We start from the raw sequence: 13,035 nt of genomic DNA, 5'->3' as shown, positions 1-13,035 counted from the left end.
TTGGACAAAATCATGCACGCACAGACGCACTGGCCTTAGCTTGCATGTAAAATCTAGAATTTGATAGCTAGAATATCTTCTGAGTTGATCAAATATCTCTCTGTAACCAATGATCAGTGATCTCCTACCATGAGTTTGCACTAGCTGATACTGAGTAGTACACCAGCATACACTACTCCATGGTGTGAATATAGTATTTAAGCATTGTTGTTCATTTAGTGGATTTGTCTCTTCTTTCTCTCTGGTGAATTGAGTTTAGATATGAAATTCGGGTGGCACATGAATATTGCCAAATATTTTGAGAATATTGCATAACTATTAACATGATATTTTGAGAGAAAGCGTCTAAGCCTAAAGTAGTACGGTGCAAGAATTGCTCCATGTGTCACCACACAGAAAATAGTGATCAAGACTTGCATCTATGCAGATCAACATTTGTTCAATTGCACCATTATTACACAGAGACATAAGCTTAAAACAGAAATACAGAATACAGTTTGTCCATTTCAAACTTAGACCTCTGCTTCATACATTTCATAAAACTACAGGATGGCTTTTGCATATCACTTTCATATCATAAAACTACAGGTTAGCATAAAAGCAGTCAATTCAAATCCCTTCATCCATCTCCCAGATATGGTAAATATGATTGTTCATCTGTCAAACATTCATACCAAATCAGTGACAGTACACTAGAACCAATTCATCTCAGGCAAAACAAATATATAATCTCGAGCATTCTAGAACAAGCAAATCACCATCGTAAAGCAACAATAGATCACCAGGATTACTAGTAAAGAATTGCAGCTCTCACATAGAACTAGTGAAGTAACAACACCAAATGATCAGAAAAGAGTAAGAAGTTGAACACTGCAAATTCGACGAAAATTTGTCCCAGATTTCAAATTCAAATTTCAAATTTCAGTGTTCAACGCGCAGGGTGGTCTTCCTGCTGACTGCCACTGACGTCGTCACCTGCACTGGCGGCAGATGTGACGTCGTCGCCGGTGGCGGCGGCGGCCGCCAATGAGGTGGGGGAGGAGGATCCATGGTGGCCACCCTGCAGCGAGCCACGGCGACCGTCATGACCTGCAGGCGCGGAGCCGGAGGCCGCCGCCGCCGCCACCGGGGAGGAGCCCTGCTGCGGGCCGCGCTCGTCGGCCATGGCGTGGTCGCCATCACCCTCCACCTCCTCGCCCCTCACCATCGCCTGCAGAAACTTCAGCAATTCTTCGTCATCATCCTCGACGGCGACGCTGCATCCGTAGTACTCGGCGCCCTTCGGCGGCGCCGGAGTGCTCGTTGACTCCGCGTGACAGCCGCCGCCGCCGCCGGCCTGCTCGGCACAGTCCATCGGCGCCTTGCCCTTGCCCTTCCGGTCCAGCGACGGCCGTGGAACCATGGACGCGAAGTAACCATACTGTCCCGCCGCCGGCGCGCACTCCCGGCAGTTGCAAGGCCTCGGCGCCCAGTTGCTAGGCCCTGCTGCGTTCGGCGGCGCCGCCACCGCAGCCGCACCCTGCTGGAGTTGCGATGAGCTTGACTGCGACGTCGCGTACGCCTTTGATGTCGAGGCCATGTTCGCTTTGTCCGCCATGGACATCCTCCTTACCCCAGGCAGGCCCGGCGCCGGCAGTGGCAGCGCCTTGGCCGCAGCCGACGCTTGTCCGCCACGGTTGTTCATGGCCGCCGCGGCCGCGAAGTAGCCATAGTGTCCCGCCGCCGGCGCGCACTCCCGGCAGTTGCAAGGCCTCGGCGCCCAGTTGCTAGCCCCTGCTGCGTTCGGTGGCGCCGCCGCCGCCGCCGCATCCTGCTGGAGTTGCGATGAGCTTGACTTTGACGGCCCGTACGCCTTTGATGTCGAGGCCATGTTCGCCTTGTCCGCCATGGACATCATCCTTCCCCCAGGCAGGCCCGTCGCCGGCGGTGGCAGCGCCATGGCCGCAGCCGACGCTTGTTGTCCACGGTTGTTCATGGCCGCCGCGGCCGCGGCCTCGTCGGCGGCGAGGTCTGCAGGCGTCTCCCTGCCTTCCTTCCTCATCTTGTACAGGCGGTACACGGCAAGATCCGGAACCTTTTGGCAAATTAAAGTTCAAGAAAACTCTGAGTCAAAATTCGGCACAAATTTGCACCACCCGAATGAGATCAAGATGAACTCGATCAATTCAATCCTCACAACAAGAAGATGAAATGTGGGAATAAATCGTGGCTTGATTTTTGATTTATACCTCGTTCTGGGGCCCGATGATCCTGGTGAACTCCTGAATGGCCCAGTTGGTTTTGACGGCCTCCTTGTCGCCGGGGAAACGCTGGTGGAACACGAGGGTTTTCTTATGGCCGACGTCGTAGCCGCCGCCGGACTTGCTGCTCTTCACCACCTTGTAAACGGCGCCGGAGCTGTTCCACGCGCCGCCCTCCGCCACCCGCAGCGGCCGCTTCTTGCTGCTCGTCGGGAACTCCCTCTTGCTGAAGAAGTAGAAGTAGCCCTTCTCCTCGTCCTTGGCGTACTTCTCTGCGCCGCCCCCAAATCATTCCAAATCCACCCGAATCAAATCCCCACCACCAAGCCGGTCGCCGGCGCCGGAGAAGAAGAAGAAGGGGACAAGGAGAGAGACGGAGAAGGGTGGATACCGTAGAGCTCGGCGGGGTGGAAGTCGAGGATGCGGATGTCGTGGAAGAAGGCGTCGTGCGCGCGGGAGAGCGGGCGGCCGAGGCGCTTGGCCTCGAGGATGGCGAGGAGCTCCTGGTCCGTGGGCGCGAAGTAGAAGCCGATCGGGAGCCCGTGCTTGTTCTTCCCGAAATTCTTGTCCTCCCCATCCTCCGGTGCCGCCATGCCCAGCTAGCCCCGCCCGCGCGCGCCGCGCGCGATGCCCCGATCGATCGGCCGGTCTCGCGGAGGAGAGGGAGCTAGCTAGTCTTCGCTACACGGCGGCGCCGATTGGTGTGGACGCGGCGAGACGAGAGCTCGTGTCGACGTCGCGTGTCGCGCGCGCGCGTGCGTGCGTGCGTTCTCCGAGCTTTGCGGGTTGCGGCCGCGGCGGCGTATTTGTAAGGAAGGAGAGGCGAGATTTTTTTTTCCCTTTTTTTCCCCTGATGAGGTGGCTCGAGCTGGCCAGCTGGCGGAATGTGGACGAGCACGGCGAGAAGCTTACTTTCTCCGCAAGATATGGGCCTATCTGAGGCCCAACTTTCCGAGGGACGCCAGTTGAGCCCATTAAGTCCATCAGGAAAATTGGGCTCAACCCATTAAAAACCGCTGTTTCTAGTACTGTCTTTTTTTTTTCGACCATACGCGTACCAACTGAAGGAGAGGCAGAGCTGCAGCAAATAAGATTTGGAAATATTTTTTCCACCGGTTTTAAGAAAATATACACGTTTCAAAAGAATTGGTACATATTAATTTTTTTTTTTATTTCGAGCTGTAGAACAAAGGCGACCAGCGTGAGCACCTCCCTGTTAGCTGGTACTACATATCTTCAGTTCATCAGTAGATGGATCGAGATGTTGATAAAATCATGCGCTCACTTACATTGTATGAAAAATATGAAATTCTTGGATTTTGTAGGTTGTATCTACTATATCTTGCATGATATAGTATCTCTTTCTCTCTCTAGAGTCCAAGTTGAGTTCAAGCTACATGGTTTTGACCGGAACGAAATTCAGTGATCTTGTTTCCTTGCCAGAAACAGAATCTAACTATTTTGTTTTAGAGAAAATCATGCCGGTCTATTAATCTAGTTATTTGCTATGAAAAATTAAAGTCATGACCTCATCACTTGAATTTACTTGACAGTATTTTGGACTATGAACACTTCAGAGCCTCCAAATTAAAATTCAATGATTTAACAGGAACCTCCACAAAAATCCTATGAATATCCCGCGTTGGTACTATCACAAAACTACATGCATCATGGCTAAACACATAGCAACTGTCAAATTCAAGCCCTTCCTGAAGCTCCTATGCATGTGGTAATTAAAAATGATTGTTCATCAAACATTTCATCCCAAATCAAAGCAAGTGACGCACATAGCAAATTCTTCAAGGCACAAGGGCAAAATTTATAAGCATTTCAGAACAACAGATCACCAAGATTAATACTAGTACAAAAAACAATGCAGTCTCACATATGTAGAACTAGTGAAGTAACAGCCAACGGTCAGAAAAAGAGTACGAAGTTGAACACTGCGAATTTGACGGAAATTTGTCGGCCAGATCAGAATCAGCTATAAGCAATTCGCCAAAATTTCAAAATTCCATCAATTCGCAGGGGGGTTCTTGCTGCTGACTGTCACTGCCCTCAGTACCTGCCGCCGGCAGAGGTGACGTCGTAGCCAAGAGGCAGCTGGTCGCCGCCTCCGGGGACGGCGTCGAGCAGGCGGACGCGGGCACGGGCGCCACCGAGAAGGCGCCGTGTCTGGAGTAGTACTCGCCGCCCTGCGGCGGCAGCGGCTGCGGCTGCGGCGACGGGTGGTAGTTCGCGGCGGCAGGAGGAGTCGCCGCCGACGCGCTGGCCCAGAAGCTGAAAGGCTCCACTGCGCTCGGTGTCGGCGGTGGCGCCCAGGGCCAGCAGCCGCTAGGACTCGGCGCCGCCGCAGCGCCGTTGGCGAACTGGCCGTGCCATTCCTGCGAGGTCGAGGCCACGTTCGCCTGGTCCGCCGCCATGAACATCATTGTTCCAGGCAGGCCTGGCGATGGCGGTGGCGGTGGCAGCGCCATGGCCGCCGCCGACGCTTCTACACGTCTACGCTTGTTCATGCTGCTCTCGGTATCGCCATCGCTAGCCGCGGCGATGTCTTCCGGCTTCTCCTCGCCTGTCCCCCTTGTTATTTTCTTCTTGTATAGGCGGTACAAGGCAAGATCCGCGAGCTTTTGGCCAAAATGATCAGAAAAATTTCACCCAAATGAGATCAAATGTATCCGATCATTGAACGAAGATTCAGAAGTGGATTTCCGAATGGAATACCTCCTTGTTTGGGCCGATGATCCTGGCGAACTCTTGCATGCCCCAGTTGGTCCAGATGAGGTCGTTGTCGCCGCCGATATGCTCGTAGAAATTCATGGTGAACTTCCGGCCAACGGCGACGCCGCCAACCTCCAGAGTCTCGCAGTTGTTCACCTTCCACCGGCCGCCCTGCGCCGCGCGCTCCACAATCTTCCTGCATCTGAACTGCATCGTGCTGAAGAAGTAGATGTAGCCTTCCTCCTCCTCGTCCTCAGCATACATCTCTGCAAAATCAGTCGAGTAATATCCACCCGAAATCCCGAATCAAAATCCCCAAAACTGCATGATCTGATCCAGGCACCCACCCGTCGCCGGAGAAGAAGAAGGAGATCGACAAAGAGAGAGAGAGAGGGAGATCGATCGATCGAGGCGGTGGATACCGTAGAGCTTGTACGGGTGGAAGTCGAGGATCTGCGTGTCGTGGAAGATGGCTTCCACGGGGCCTAACGGGCTTCCGCGGAGCTTGGCGTCGAGGATGGCGAGGAGCTCCAGGTCCTTGGGCAAGAAGCGGACGCCCGCGAACTTGTTCTGGCCTTCCGGTGCCGCCATCCCCTCGCCCCGTCGATCGATCGACCGACCGACCGGTCCCGGAGGTGAGGCGGGAGGGAGAGAGGGAGTCGCTCCGCTACACGTACGGCGGCGAGGGGACGCGCGCGCGCGGCGGCGCCGGCGAGCTAGACGCGGCGAGACGAGATCACGAGAGCTCGTGTCGAGGCGAGGTCGCGCCGTCGCGCCGCGCGTGCGTGTGCTCCGAGCGAAAGCTTTGCGGCCGCGGCGGCGTATTTGAAAGGGAGGCGAGATTTTTTTTTTCTCTCTTTCTTTTTTTTTTTCCTGATGAGGTGGCTCGAGTTGGCCAGCTGCGGAAGAAAACGGTGGCGCAAAGACGTTATTCCATTTAGGCCGTAGCTTTACTTTCCCCGTAAGATATGGGCCTGTGTGAGGCCCAACTTTCCGAGGCGCGCCAGTTGAGCCCATTAAGGCCCTCACGCAAATTGGGGTAGGCCCATTAACAAACAGCAGCTTGCCAGCTAGTACTCTTTTTTTTTTTTACCATACACGTACGGCGTACCAAGTGAAGGAGAGGCAGAGCGGGTGCAGAGGCGATAAGCACACTAGGTACCTCCCTGTCAGAGCATCCCAGGACATACGCTACCCGCTACTCCATCCGCATTTTGGCGTATAGGAGCGAAAAAACAAGGTCCAGGAGATGTGCCATCCAAAGCGCTAAAAGTGTCGGATGCGCTAAACAGAGAGAGAGAAAAGCCAAAAATAGCGTGTCTCTCTCCTCACGCCAAATCGTAACAACCGCATCTGGATCGAGCTCCCGCCCCTATCCAAACTTCCGCGACCTCCTCTCCATCGCCGTCGTGGCCGGCCAGCGAAGGTGAGTCCTCCATGCACCTTTTTGGGTTGTTTTTTCAGCGGATGGTGGAGAGGGAGGGTGGAGTGAGAGTGGAGAGGGAGAGGCGTACCAGATCTGGAGCCGCGCGACTGCCGTCTGCCGTCGTCGCCATGCGCACGCCTGCAGACTTCCGCCGTCGCCCTGCCCGCGGCAGCTGCCTACCGCTGTTGCCAAGCGCGCAGCCGTCGCTTGCCTCCTCCGCCTCTCACCCACCCGTTGCCGGCTGCCTTCTTCCCGACCATCCATGGCTCTTCCCTGCCTGTCCGCCTCCGCGGCCGTCGCGTGCATCCCCCCTGCCTCTCGCCAGTCCGGTCGTCCGCCGCCGCCCCTTGGCTGCATGCCCGCCGTCGCCTGTTGCCAGCTCGGCCGCCGCCTATCGGCCATCCCGCTGCAAAGTAGTACTAGCAAAGAAGGTAGAGAAGAAAAGTAGAAGAGAAGGAAAGAAAATACAGTGGAATGTTAAGTAGTAATAGCAGAGAAGGAGAGAAAATATATTGGAATGTTACTTACTTTGATTTTATATTCACATAGTAGAGAAAAGTAATAAGAATAGAGTACAAATTAGATTCATGTTGCTATATTTGTACTGTGCTTTTATGTTCATTTTATTTATGTTGCTATGATGTGAATACATGGACAACTATGTTAATTTGTTGGGTTCAAACATTGATGTAGAAAATTGGGATCCTAGTCAAAATTTTCCCCCAACAGGACAGCAGCCACAACATAGTCCTATGGTTGGTGAACAGCCAAGTGCTGAAGTTGGAGGGTCCTCTAGACCCAACAATAAGCGATCAAAAAATTTCAACACTGCGGAAGATCAAATGTTGGTGTCAGCTTGGCTGAATACAACTTTAGATGCAATCACAGGTGTTGAGCAACACCGTGACTCTTATTGGGCAAGGATTCATCAATACTTCCATGAAAACAAAAATTTCCCCTCAGATCAAAACCAAAATTCACTTAACAACTGTTGGGGTACCATTCAAGAACAAGTTAACAAGTTTTGTGGATATTATGAGCAGATTCTTAATGGACCTCAAAGTGGAATGGTTGTTCAAGATTATGTAAGCATCTCATTCAGCTAGTACCTTGCTTTAAAAAAATATTGTTTTTCCAATTATCGACTTTGCCAATTATTGCAGATAACTCAGGCTTTTACTTTGTACAAGTCAGCAGAGAAGAAGACATTTTCTTTAATGCACTGTTGGGAGATTTTGCATCATCATCCAAAGTGGAATGATAGGTTGTTCCAGAAAAGACAGAAGGCTCATGTCGATCCTTTAGTGAGACCATCTGCAAGCACAAACTCTAGTGAATTTCATTACAGCCCCGACATTAATACCTCTGATCCTTTAGTGAGACCACCTGGGAAGAAGGTGGAAAAGGCAAAATGCCCGCGAGGTAATACTTCTTCATGCTCAAGTGAGAGTAGTCCTGTAGTTATTGCATTAAATAACATGTGGTCAGAGAAAAAGGAGATGAGTGCACAATCTAGGGAGGAAAGAAATGACCGGTTGGTTGAAGTTATTTCACTAGAGAAAGAGAGGTTGAAAGTAGAAAAACGAAAGTTAGATATAGAAACCCATGAAAGAGAAGAAAGAATTATGAATATGGATCTTAGTGCTATGGATGGGCCAAGAAAAACATATTACTTGCGTTTGCAGCAGGAGATCATAAAGGCTCATATGGATTGATTTCATGATGTATGGATATGTACTATTTATTACTATTTTCTAATGGGTTGTGAACTTTTATGTTGTATGCCGTGTAGGCTTTGATGTATTATGTAATGGTTATTGTTGGAACTTAATGTTTTGTGACCTTTATGCTGTACTATGCAAGAATGCTATGATTAATTGTGAGCACATACAGGTTGCATACATTAGGATTGCATACTTAATTGATGGATGGCATACATAAATGAGGTCGCATACATAATTGATGGATTTCATATGTAAACGAGGTTGCATACATAATTAGACTTGCCTACTACATAAATGGGAGGTTGCATACTACACTAGTTCCTACCATGAAATTGCCATAGATGTTTAACTAGATCTTCTTGAAGCAACAATGATTTCATCGTCGATGACGATGATTCATCCAATAAAACATGTCTCAAAAGGAAGCTCATTGAGTAAGAACTATGCACAATAATGTGGATGGTGCAAAAAGATAGCAAGCAATGTAGTGGTATATATAGAGCTAAACTTTACATGTATGTACTAGCCGTTGGACAATTTGAATGAGCTAGCTAGCCGTTGGAAATGTAGCCGTTCAACACATAAAAAATGCTTCACTCATTTTAAATATATCAATTAAAAATTACCCATTAAAAATATATCCGTTAAAGTTTACTCATTTCAAAATATTATCGCGATAAACAACACCGTTAAAATTAAGTCATTCAAAATATATCCCTTAAAATACAAATGTAAGATTAGTTGAAAGATATTACTAAAATATAGGATGATGGGATATGAATGATGTAATATGGATAATCTGTTGGATTAAAAGGGATATGGATGAGGAATCTTTTTTGGATGATACACCATATGGGTATTTGGAGGATCAAATATAGATGAGCTCCTGGGTATGCTCTTACATGGTACTCCTATACTTTTTGTCAGATTTATGGATACCACATACCCAATAGTAATCGACTAAGCTCGGCGGGGCCTACCATATACCAAGTCTTATACGGAATCATACCTCATATATAGAGGGAGTTCCGGATAAGAAATGACAAATAGAGTTTTATATGGATACTATAAGGACTACTCGAATCGTATCCATACTTGTCTTTCTAGTTCTACTTAGAGTTGGAGAAGGGGACATCTATGGGTATAAATACAAGCTCCCCTAGGAGGAGAGGGGAGACGGAAGCCACAAGACCAACAAGACACAACATACACACAAGCCAATATGCCACCAAATATCGACATTAGAGATTAGCCTAGACATACCCCATCCGATGCCAACGGAGGCCGGCAAAAGGGATCTAGCACCATCTCTGATCTCGACGGGTTCATACTCAAGGAGGAAGACTACCTTGTCGTCGATCGCGAGTTGGTTATCCATGCCGCCAAGTCGACAACATATAGATAGGTTATCTCAATTGTTGTACTGGTGTGATTATGATGAATAAGAGCAACACCGGCTTCAGCCAATAGGAGTAGGGCTATTACCTGTCAAATAAGGGGCCCGAACCTATATAAACATCCTTGTCTCAATCTCTTTTACTTCAATCTCGTATATACTCTGGTACCGACGATCCCCATACCATCCTAATACCGTAGTGGTGACTATCAAACGTCGACACTTTCCCAACTCACCTTACTCGTTTTCCACGCACACACTTTTCAAATTGCTAAACGGTGTATTTTTTGCAAAAATTTTCTATATGAAGGTTACTTTTGAAAATCATATTAGTCTATTTTTTAAATATATTTTAGCTAATACTTAATTAATCATGTACTAAACGCTGCTTCGTTTTACGTGCTAGGGAGTGGATTCCCAACCCTCACTCCCGAACACAGCCCCAGTCCATTGACAAATGGATCGAGATGTTGACAAAATCATGCGCTCACTTAAATTAATCGCATGAAATTCTAGGATTTTGTAGGTTGTAGCTACTCTCTCTCTCTCTCTCTAGTCTAAGGCCCTCTTTGTTTAGGCTTAGGCTTATTGGCCTAGACTTTTAAGTCAGCTTATTGGCTTATATGATTTATAAGCCAGTGGATTTAATGTCCTAAGTTTAGTGGTGGAGTCATACATCTATCTCATATAAGCCAAAAAAGCTTCTCCAACCTAGCTTTTGGCTTAATAGTGTTAGAGTGGCTTATGGCTTCAAAAAAGCCAAATAAAAAAACTGCTTGTTTGTTTTGGCTTAGACTTTTCGACTTATAAGTTGGCTTATAAGCCTAAACAAAGAGGGCCTAAGTTGAGTTCACCCAAGATAGTTTTGACTGGAGCGAATTTCAGTGATCTTGTTTCCTTGCTGAATAGTACTTTGGACTATGAACAATCAATTAGAGCCCAAAGCTAAAATTTCATGATTTAACCAGGCACGCACCACCACAAACTTATTTCTGTCACCTTTTCATAAAAAAGCTTTTTGATGAATATGCATGTCACTTTGATATCAATATCATAAAATTAAAAGATGGCTCCCATGTTAGAAAAGTATGGTTCATCTATCAAACATTAATTTACCCCAAATCAAGTGGCACGGAGAGCCAATTTAACTCGAGCATTTCAAAACCAGCAAAACCACAATCATAAAGCAGGGAAGCAGCTATTGATCATCCAGATTACAAGCAGTTGCAGATCAGAATTGCAATCTCACGTAGAACAAGTAAAGTAATAACCAACGGACAGAAAGAGCATGAAGTTGATCAGTTGAACACTACGAATTTGGCGGAAATTTGTCGGGCAGATCAAAACCAAGCTAAGCAGTCGGGAAATCTGGAAATTCCAATGCTCAAATCGGAGCCTAACTAGTAACTACACGCATGATTAACTGATACGCCTCAGGGTCTCTCTTAATCTGCTGATGTCAGACTGTCACCGCCCTGAGGCTGAAGCGCCACCCTCACCTGCACCGGCGCCGGCGGCACGGCCGTCGTCGTCGTCGTCGTCATCCTCGAGCACGAGCTGCTGCGTGTTGCGCCACGTGTTGACCTCGTCGACGATGAGGTAGCCCTCCTCGTCCTCATGCCCGACGACGACGCCGGGTGCGAAGACGTGCTGCGTGCCCTGCAGCGGCGGCGTAGTCGTCGTCGGCGGCGGCTGGTAGTTCGCGGCGGGTGGCGCCGAGGTGTTCGTTGATCCGGCGTGATCGGTACTGGTGGTCGTCGGCGCCTTGCCCTTGCCCTCCCCCTTCTTGCCCAGCGTGGTCGCTGTCGCAGCAACTGGTGGCGGCGGCGGCTTGTTGTTCGCCACGGGTGTCGCCGCCGAAGTGTTCGTTGATGCGCCGTGGTCGGTACTGGTTATCGGCGCCTTGTCCAGCGTGCTCGCAGCAATTGGTGGTGGCGGCGGCGGCCTTGAAAACGTGGACGCGTAGCAGCAGTCATAGGATCCCGGCGCGGACGGCGGCGCCCAACAGACAGGCCAGGGCGCGGTCGGTGGCGCCGCCGCGACATCGTAGGGGTACCCTTGGCTCCATCCTGGCTGGAGGACGTACGGCGGCGCATACGCATACGCCTGAGAGACCGCGTTCTGGTAAGTCTGGTAGTAGTCCGCCGCCGACGCTTGTCCACTCTGGTTCGTGCTCTTGGCAACGTCCGCGGCGAGGTCTCCCGGCTTCTCCTCGCCGTTCGTCCATAGCTTGTGTAGGCGGTACACGGCAAGATCCGCAACCTTGGCGAAACGAAAGTTCAGAGAAAAAATTGTACGAGTCAAGAACTCAAGATCGCACAAATTGCATCCAAATCAGACCAAATGAATTCGATCATCACAAGGAGATACAACATGGGGAGTTTACCTCGATGTTGGGGCCGATGATCCTGACGAACTCGTGCATGCCCCAGTTGGTCCTGACCCCCTTGACGTAGAACTCCATGGAGAGCTTCCGGCCGACGGGGACGCCGCCAACCTCCACCATCTGGCTGGAGCCGAGGACGGCCTTCCACCGTCCGCCCTGCGCCGCGCGCCGCGGCCACTTCTTCTGCTTGGGCTTGGCTGCCTTGAACTCTATCGTGCTGAAGAAGTAGATGTAGCCGTTCTCCTCGTCCTCCGCGTACATCCCTGCGTCGCCCCAAACCAGTCCAATCCACCCGAGTCAAAATCAAATCCCCAAGAGCACCCACCCAGCCCGTCGCCGGAGAAGAAGAAGAAGGAGAGAGAGAGAGAGAGGGGGAGAGGGATCGAGAGGCGGTGGCTACCGTAGAGCTTGGCGGGGTGGAAGTCGAGGATCCGCGTGTCGTGGAAGACGGCGTCGAGCGCGCGGTCGAGCGGGGCGCCGCGGAGCTTGTCGTCGAGGATGTCGAGGAGCTCCTGGTCCCGGGGCACGAAGCGGAAGCCGCGCGGGAACCCGTGCTTGTTCCTCCCGCTCCCGGCCTTCTTCTCTTCCCCATCTCCCGGTGCCGCCATGCCGGCCTCGCCGCGCCGCGCCTCGCGATCGATCGGCCCGGTCACGGAGGAAGTCGCGACACGGTGGCGCGCGCGCGCGGCGGCGGCCCCGGCGACCGAGCTACTCGTCGGTGTTGGAGCCGATGGGTGTGGACGCGGCGAGACGAGTGCGCGCGTGCTATGTGCTCGGAGCTTTTGCGGCCGCGGCGGCGTAGTATTTAAGAGGGCGGGGGCCGCGCCGAGATTCTCCTTTCCTTTCGCTTCCTTTTATTTTTTTTGTTTTTTTTGCCCCCCCCCCCCCCCCCCACCACCCCAACCCCCCCCCCCCCCCCCCCAACCCCAAGACAAGTTGAGCTGGCCAGCTGGCGGAACGGGGGAAGCGTACGGTGGAAGAAACCGGTGGGTTCAAAGTTCAGTCCGTTATTCCATTTGGGCCGTAGCTTTACTTCCTCGGAAAAAGTATATATTAGGTCCCTCATCTTATCATCGGATTACATAGACATCCCCAACCGTAAAACTAGATATGTCATACCATAACTTACAAAACCAGTTCAC

At 50.7% G+C, this 13,035-nt stretch overlaps 3 protein-coding genes and 1 long non-coding RNA gene across 4 annotated transcripts; 1 reads left to right on the top strand and 3 right to left on the bottom strand.

Moving 5' to 3' along the window:
* Positions 1-764: 764 nt before the first annotated feature.
* Positions 765-3,043, bottom strand: LOC9269665 (NAC transcription factor ONAC010). The gene is made up of 3 exons (XM_015758539.3): positions 2,632-3,043; positions 2,229-2,512; positions 765-2,074 (listed from the first exon to the last, which is right to left on the bottom strand). The coding sequence occupies exons 1-3, from the start codon at positions 2,831-2,833 to the stop codon at positions 929-931; spliced, it is 1,632 nt and encodes a 543-aa protein (XP_015614025.1). The 5' UTR covers positions 2,834-3,043; the 3' UTR covers positions 765-928.
* Positions 3,044-4,035: 992 nt separating this feature from the next.
* LOC4348617 (uncharacterized) lies at positions 4,036-5,755 on the bottom strand. Its single transcript, XM_066304494.1, has 3 exons — positions 5,309-5,755; positions 4,965-5,227; positions 4,036-4,867 (listed from the first exon to the last, which is right to left on the bottom strand). Exons 1-3 carry the CDS (start codon positions 5,550-5,552, stop codon positions 4,247-4,249), a joined length of 1,128 nt encoding a protein of 375 aa, XP_066160591.1. The 5' UTR covers positions 5,553-5,755; the 3' UTR covers positions 4,036-4,246.
* Positions 5,756-6,132: 377 nt separating this feature from the next.
* On the top strand, positions 6,133-8,273 carry LOC107279144 (uncharacterized). Its single transcript, XR_010736864.1, has 3 exons — positions 6,133-6,387; positions 7,081-7,472; positions 7,551-8,273. It is a non-coding gene; the product is annotated as an uncharacterized lncRNA (long non-coding RNA).
* Positions 8,274-10,662: 2,389 nt separating this feature from the next.
* Positions 10,663-12,662, bottom strand: LOC4348616 (uncharacterized). The gene is made up of 3 exons (XM_015759036.3): positions 12,294-12,662; positions 11,894-12,156; positions 10,663-11,769 (listed from the first exon to the last, which is right to left on the bottom strand). The coding sequence occupies exons 1-3, from the start codon at positions 12,499-12,501 to the stop codon at positions 10,975-10,977; spliced, it is 1,266 nt and encodes a 421-aa protein (XP_015614522.1). The 5' UTR covers positions 12,502-12,662; the 3' UTR covers positions 10,663-10,974.
* Between the last annotated feature and the right edge of the window lie 373 nt (positions 12,663-13,035).

The sequence above is a fragment of the Oryza sativa genome, chromosome 10, assembly GCF_034140825.1.
Source record: "Oryza sativa Japonica Group chromosome 10, ASM3414082v1".
NCBI classification, from domain to species: Eukaryota; Viridiplantae; Streptophyta; class Magnoliopsida; order Poales; family Poaceae; genus Oryza; species Oryza sativa.
This window is presented reverse-complemented; position numbering and strand designations above follow the sequence as displayed.

Excerpts from the sequence above, each read along its gene's own strand:
- LOC9269665 (XM_015758539.3), bottom strand. The coding sequence starts at position 2,833 with ATGGCGGCACCGGAGGATGGGGAGGACAAGAATTTCGGGAAGAACAAG. Across the intron at positions 2,513-2,631 it reads CCACCCCGCCGAGCTCTACG|AGAAGTACGCCAAGGACGAG; the intron begins GTATCCACCCTT and ends GGGGCGGCGCAG. Across the intron at positions 2,075-2,228 it reads TCATCGGGCCCCAGAACGAG|GTTCCGGATCTTGCCGTGTA; the intron begins GTATAAATCAAA and ends ATTTGCCAAAAG.
- LOC4348617 (XM_066304494.1), bottom strand. The coding sequence starts at position 5,552 with ATGGCGGCACCGGAAGGCCAGAACAAGTTCGCGGGCGTCCGCTTCTTG. Across the intron at positions 5,228-5,308 it reads TTCTTCTTCTCCGGCGACGG|AGATGTATGCTGAGGACGAG; the intron begins GTGGGTGCCTGG and ends CTGATTTTGCAG. Across the intron at positions 4,868-4,964 it reads TCATCGGCCCAAACAAGGAG|CTCGCGGATCTTGCCTTGTA; the intron begins GTATTCCATTCG and ends TTTGGCCAAAAG.
- LOC4348616 (XM_015759036.3), bottom strand. The coding sequence starts at position 12,501 with ATGGCGGCACCGGGAGATGGGGAAGAGAAGAAGGCCGGGAGCGGGAGG. Across the intron at positions 12,157-12,293 it reads CCACCCCGCCAAGCTCTACG|GGATGTACGCGGAGGACGAG; the intron begins GTAGCCACCGCC and ends GGGGCGACGCAG. Across the intron at positions 11,770-11,893 it reads TCATCGGCCCCAACATCGAG|GTTGCGGATCTTGCCGTGTA; the intron begins GTAAACTCCCCA and ends CGTTTCGCCAAG.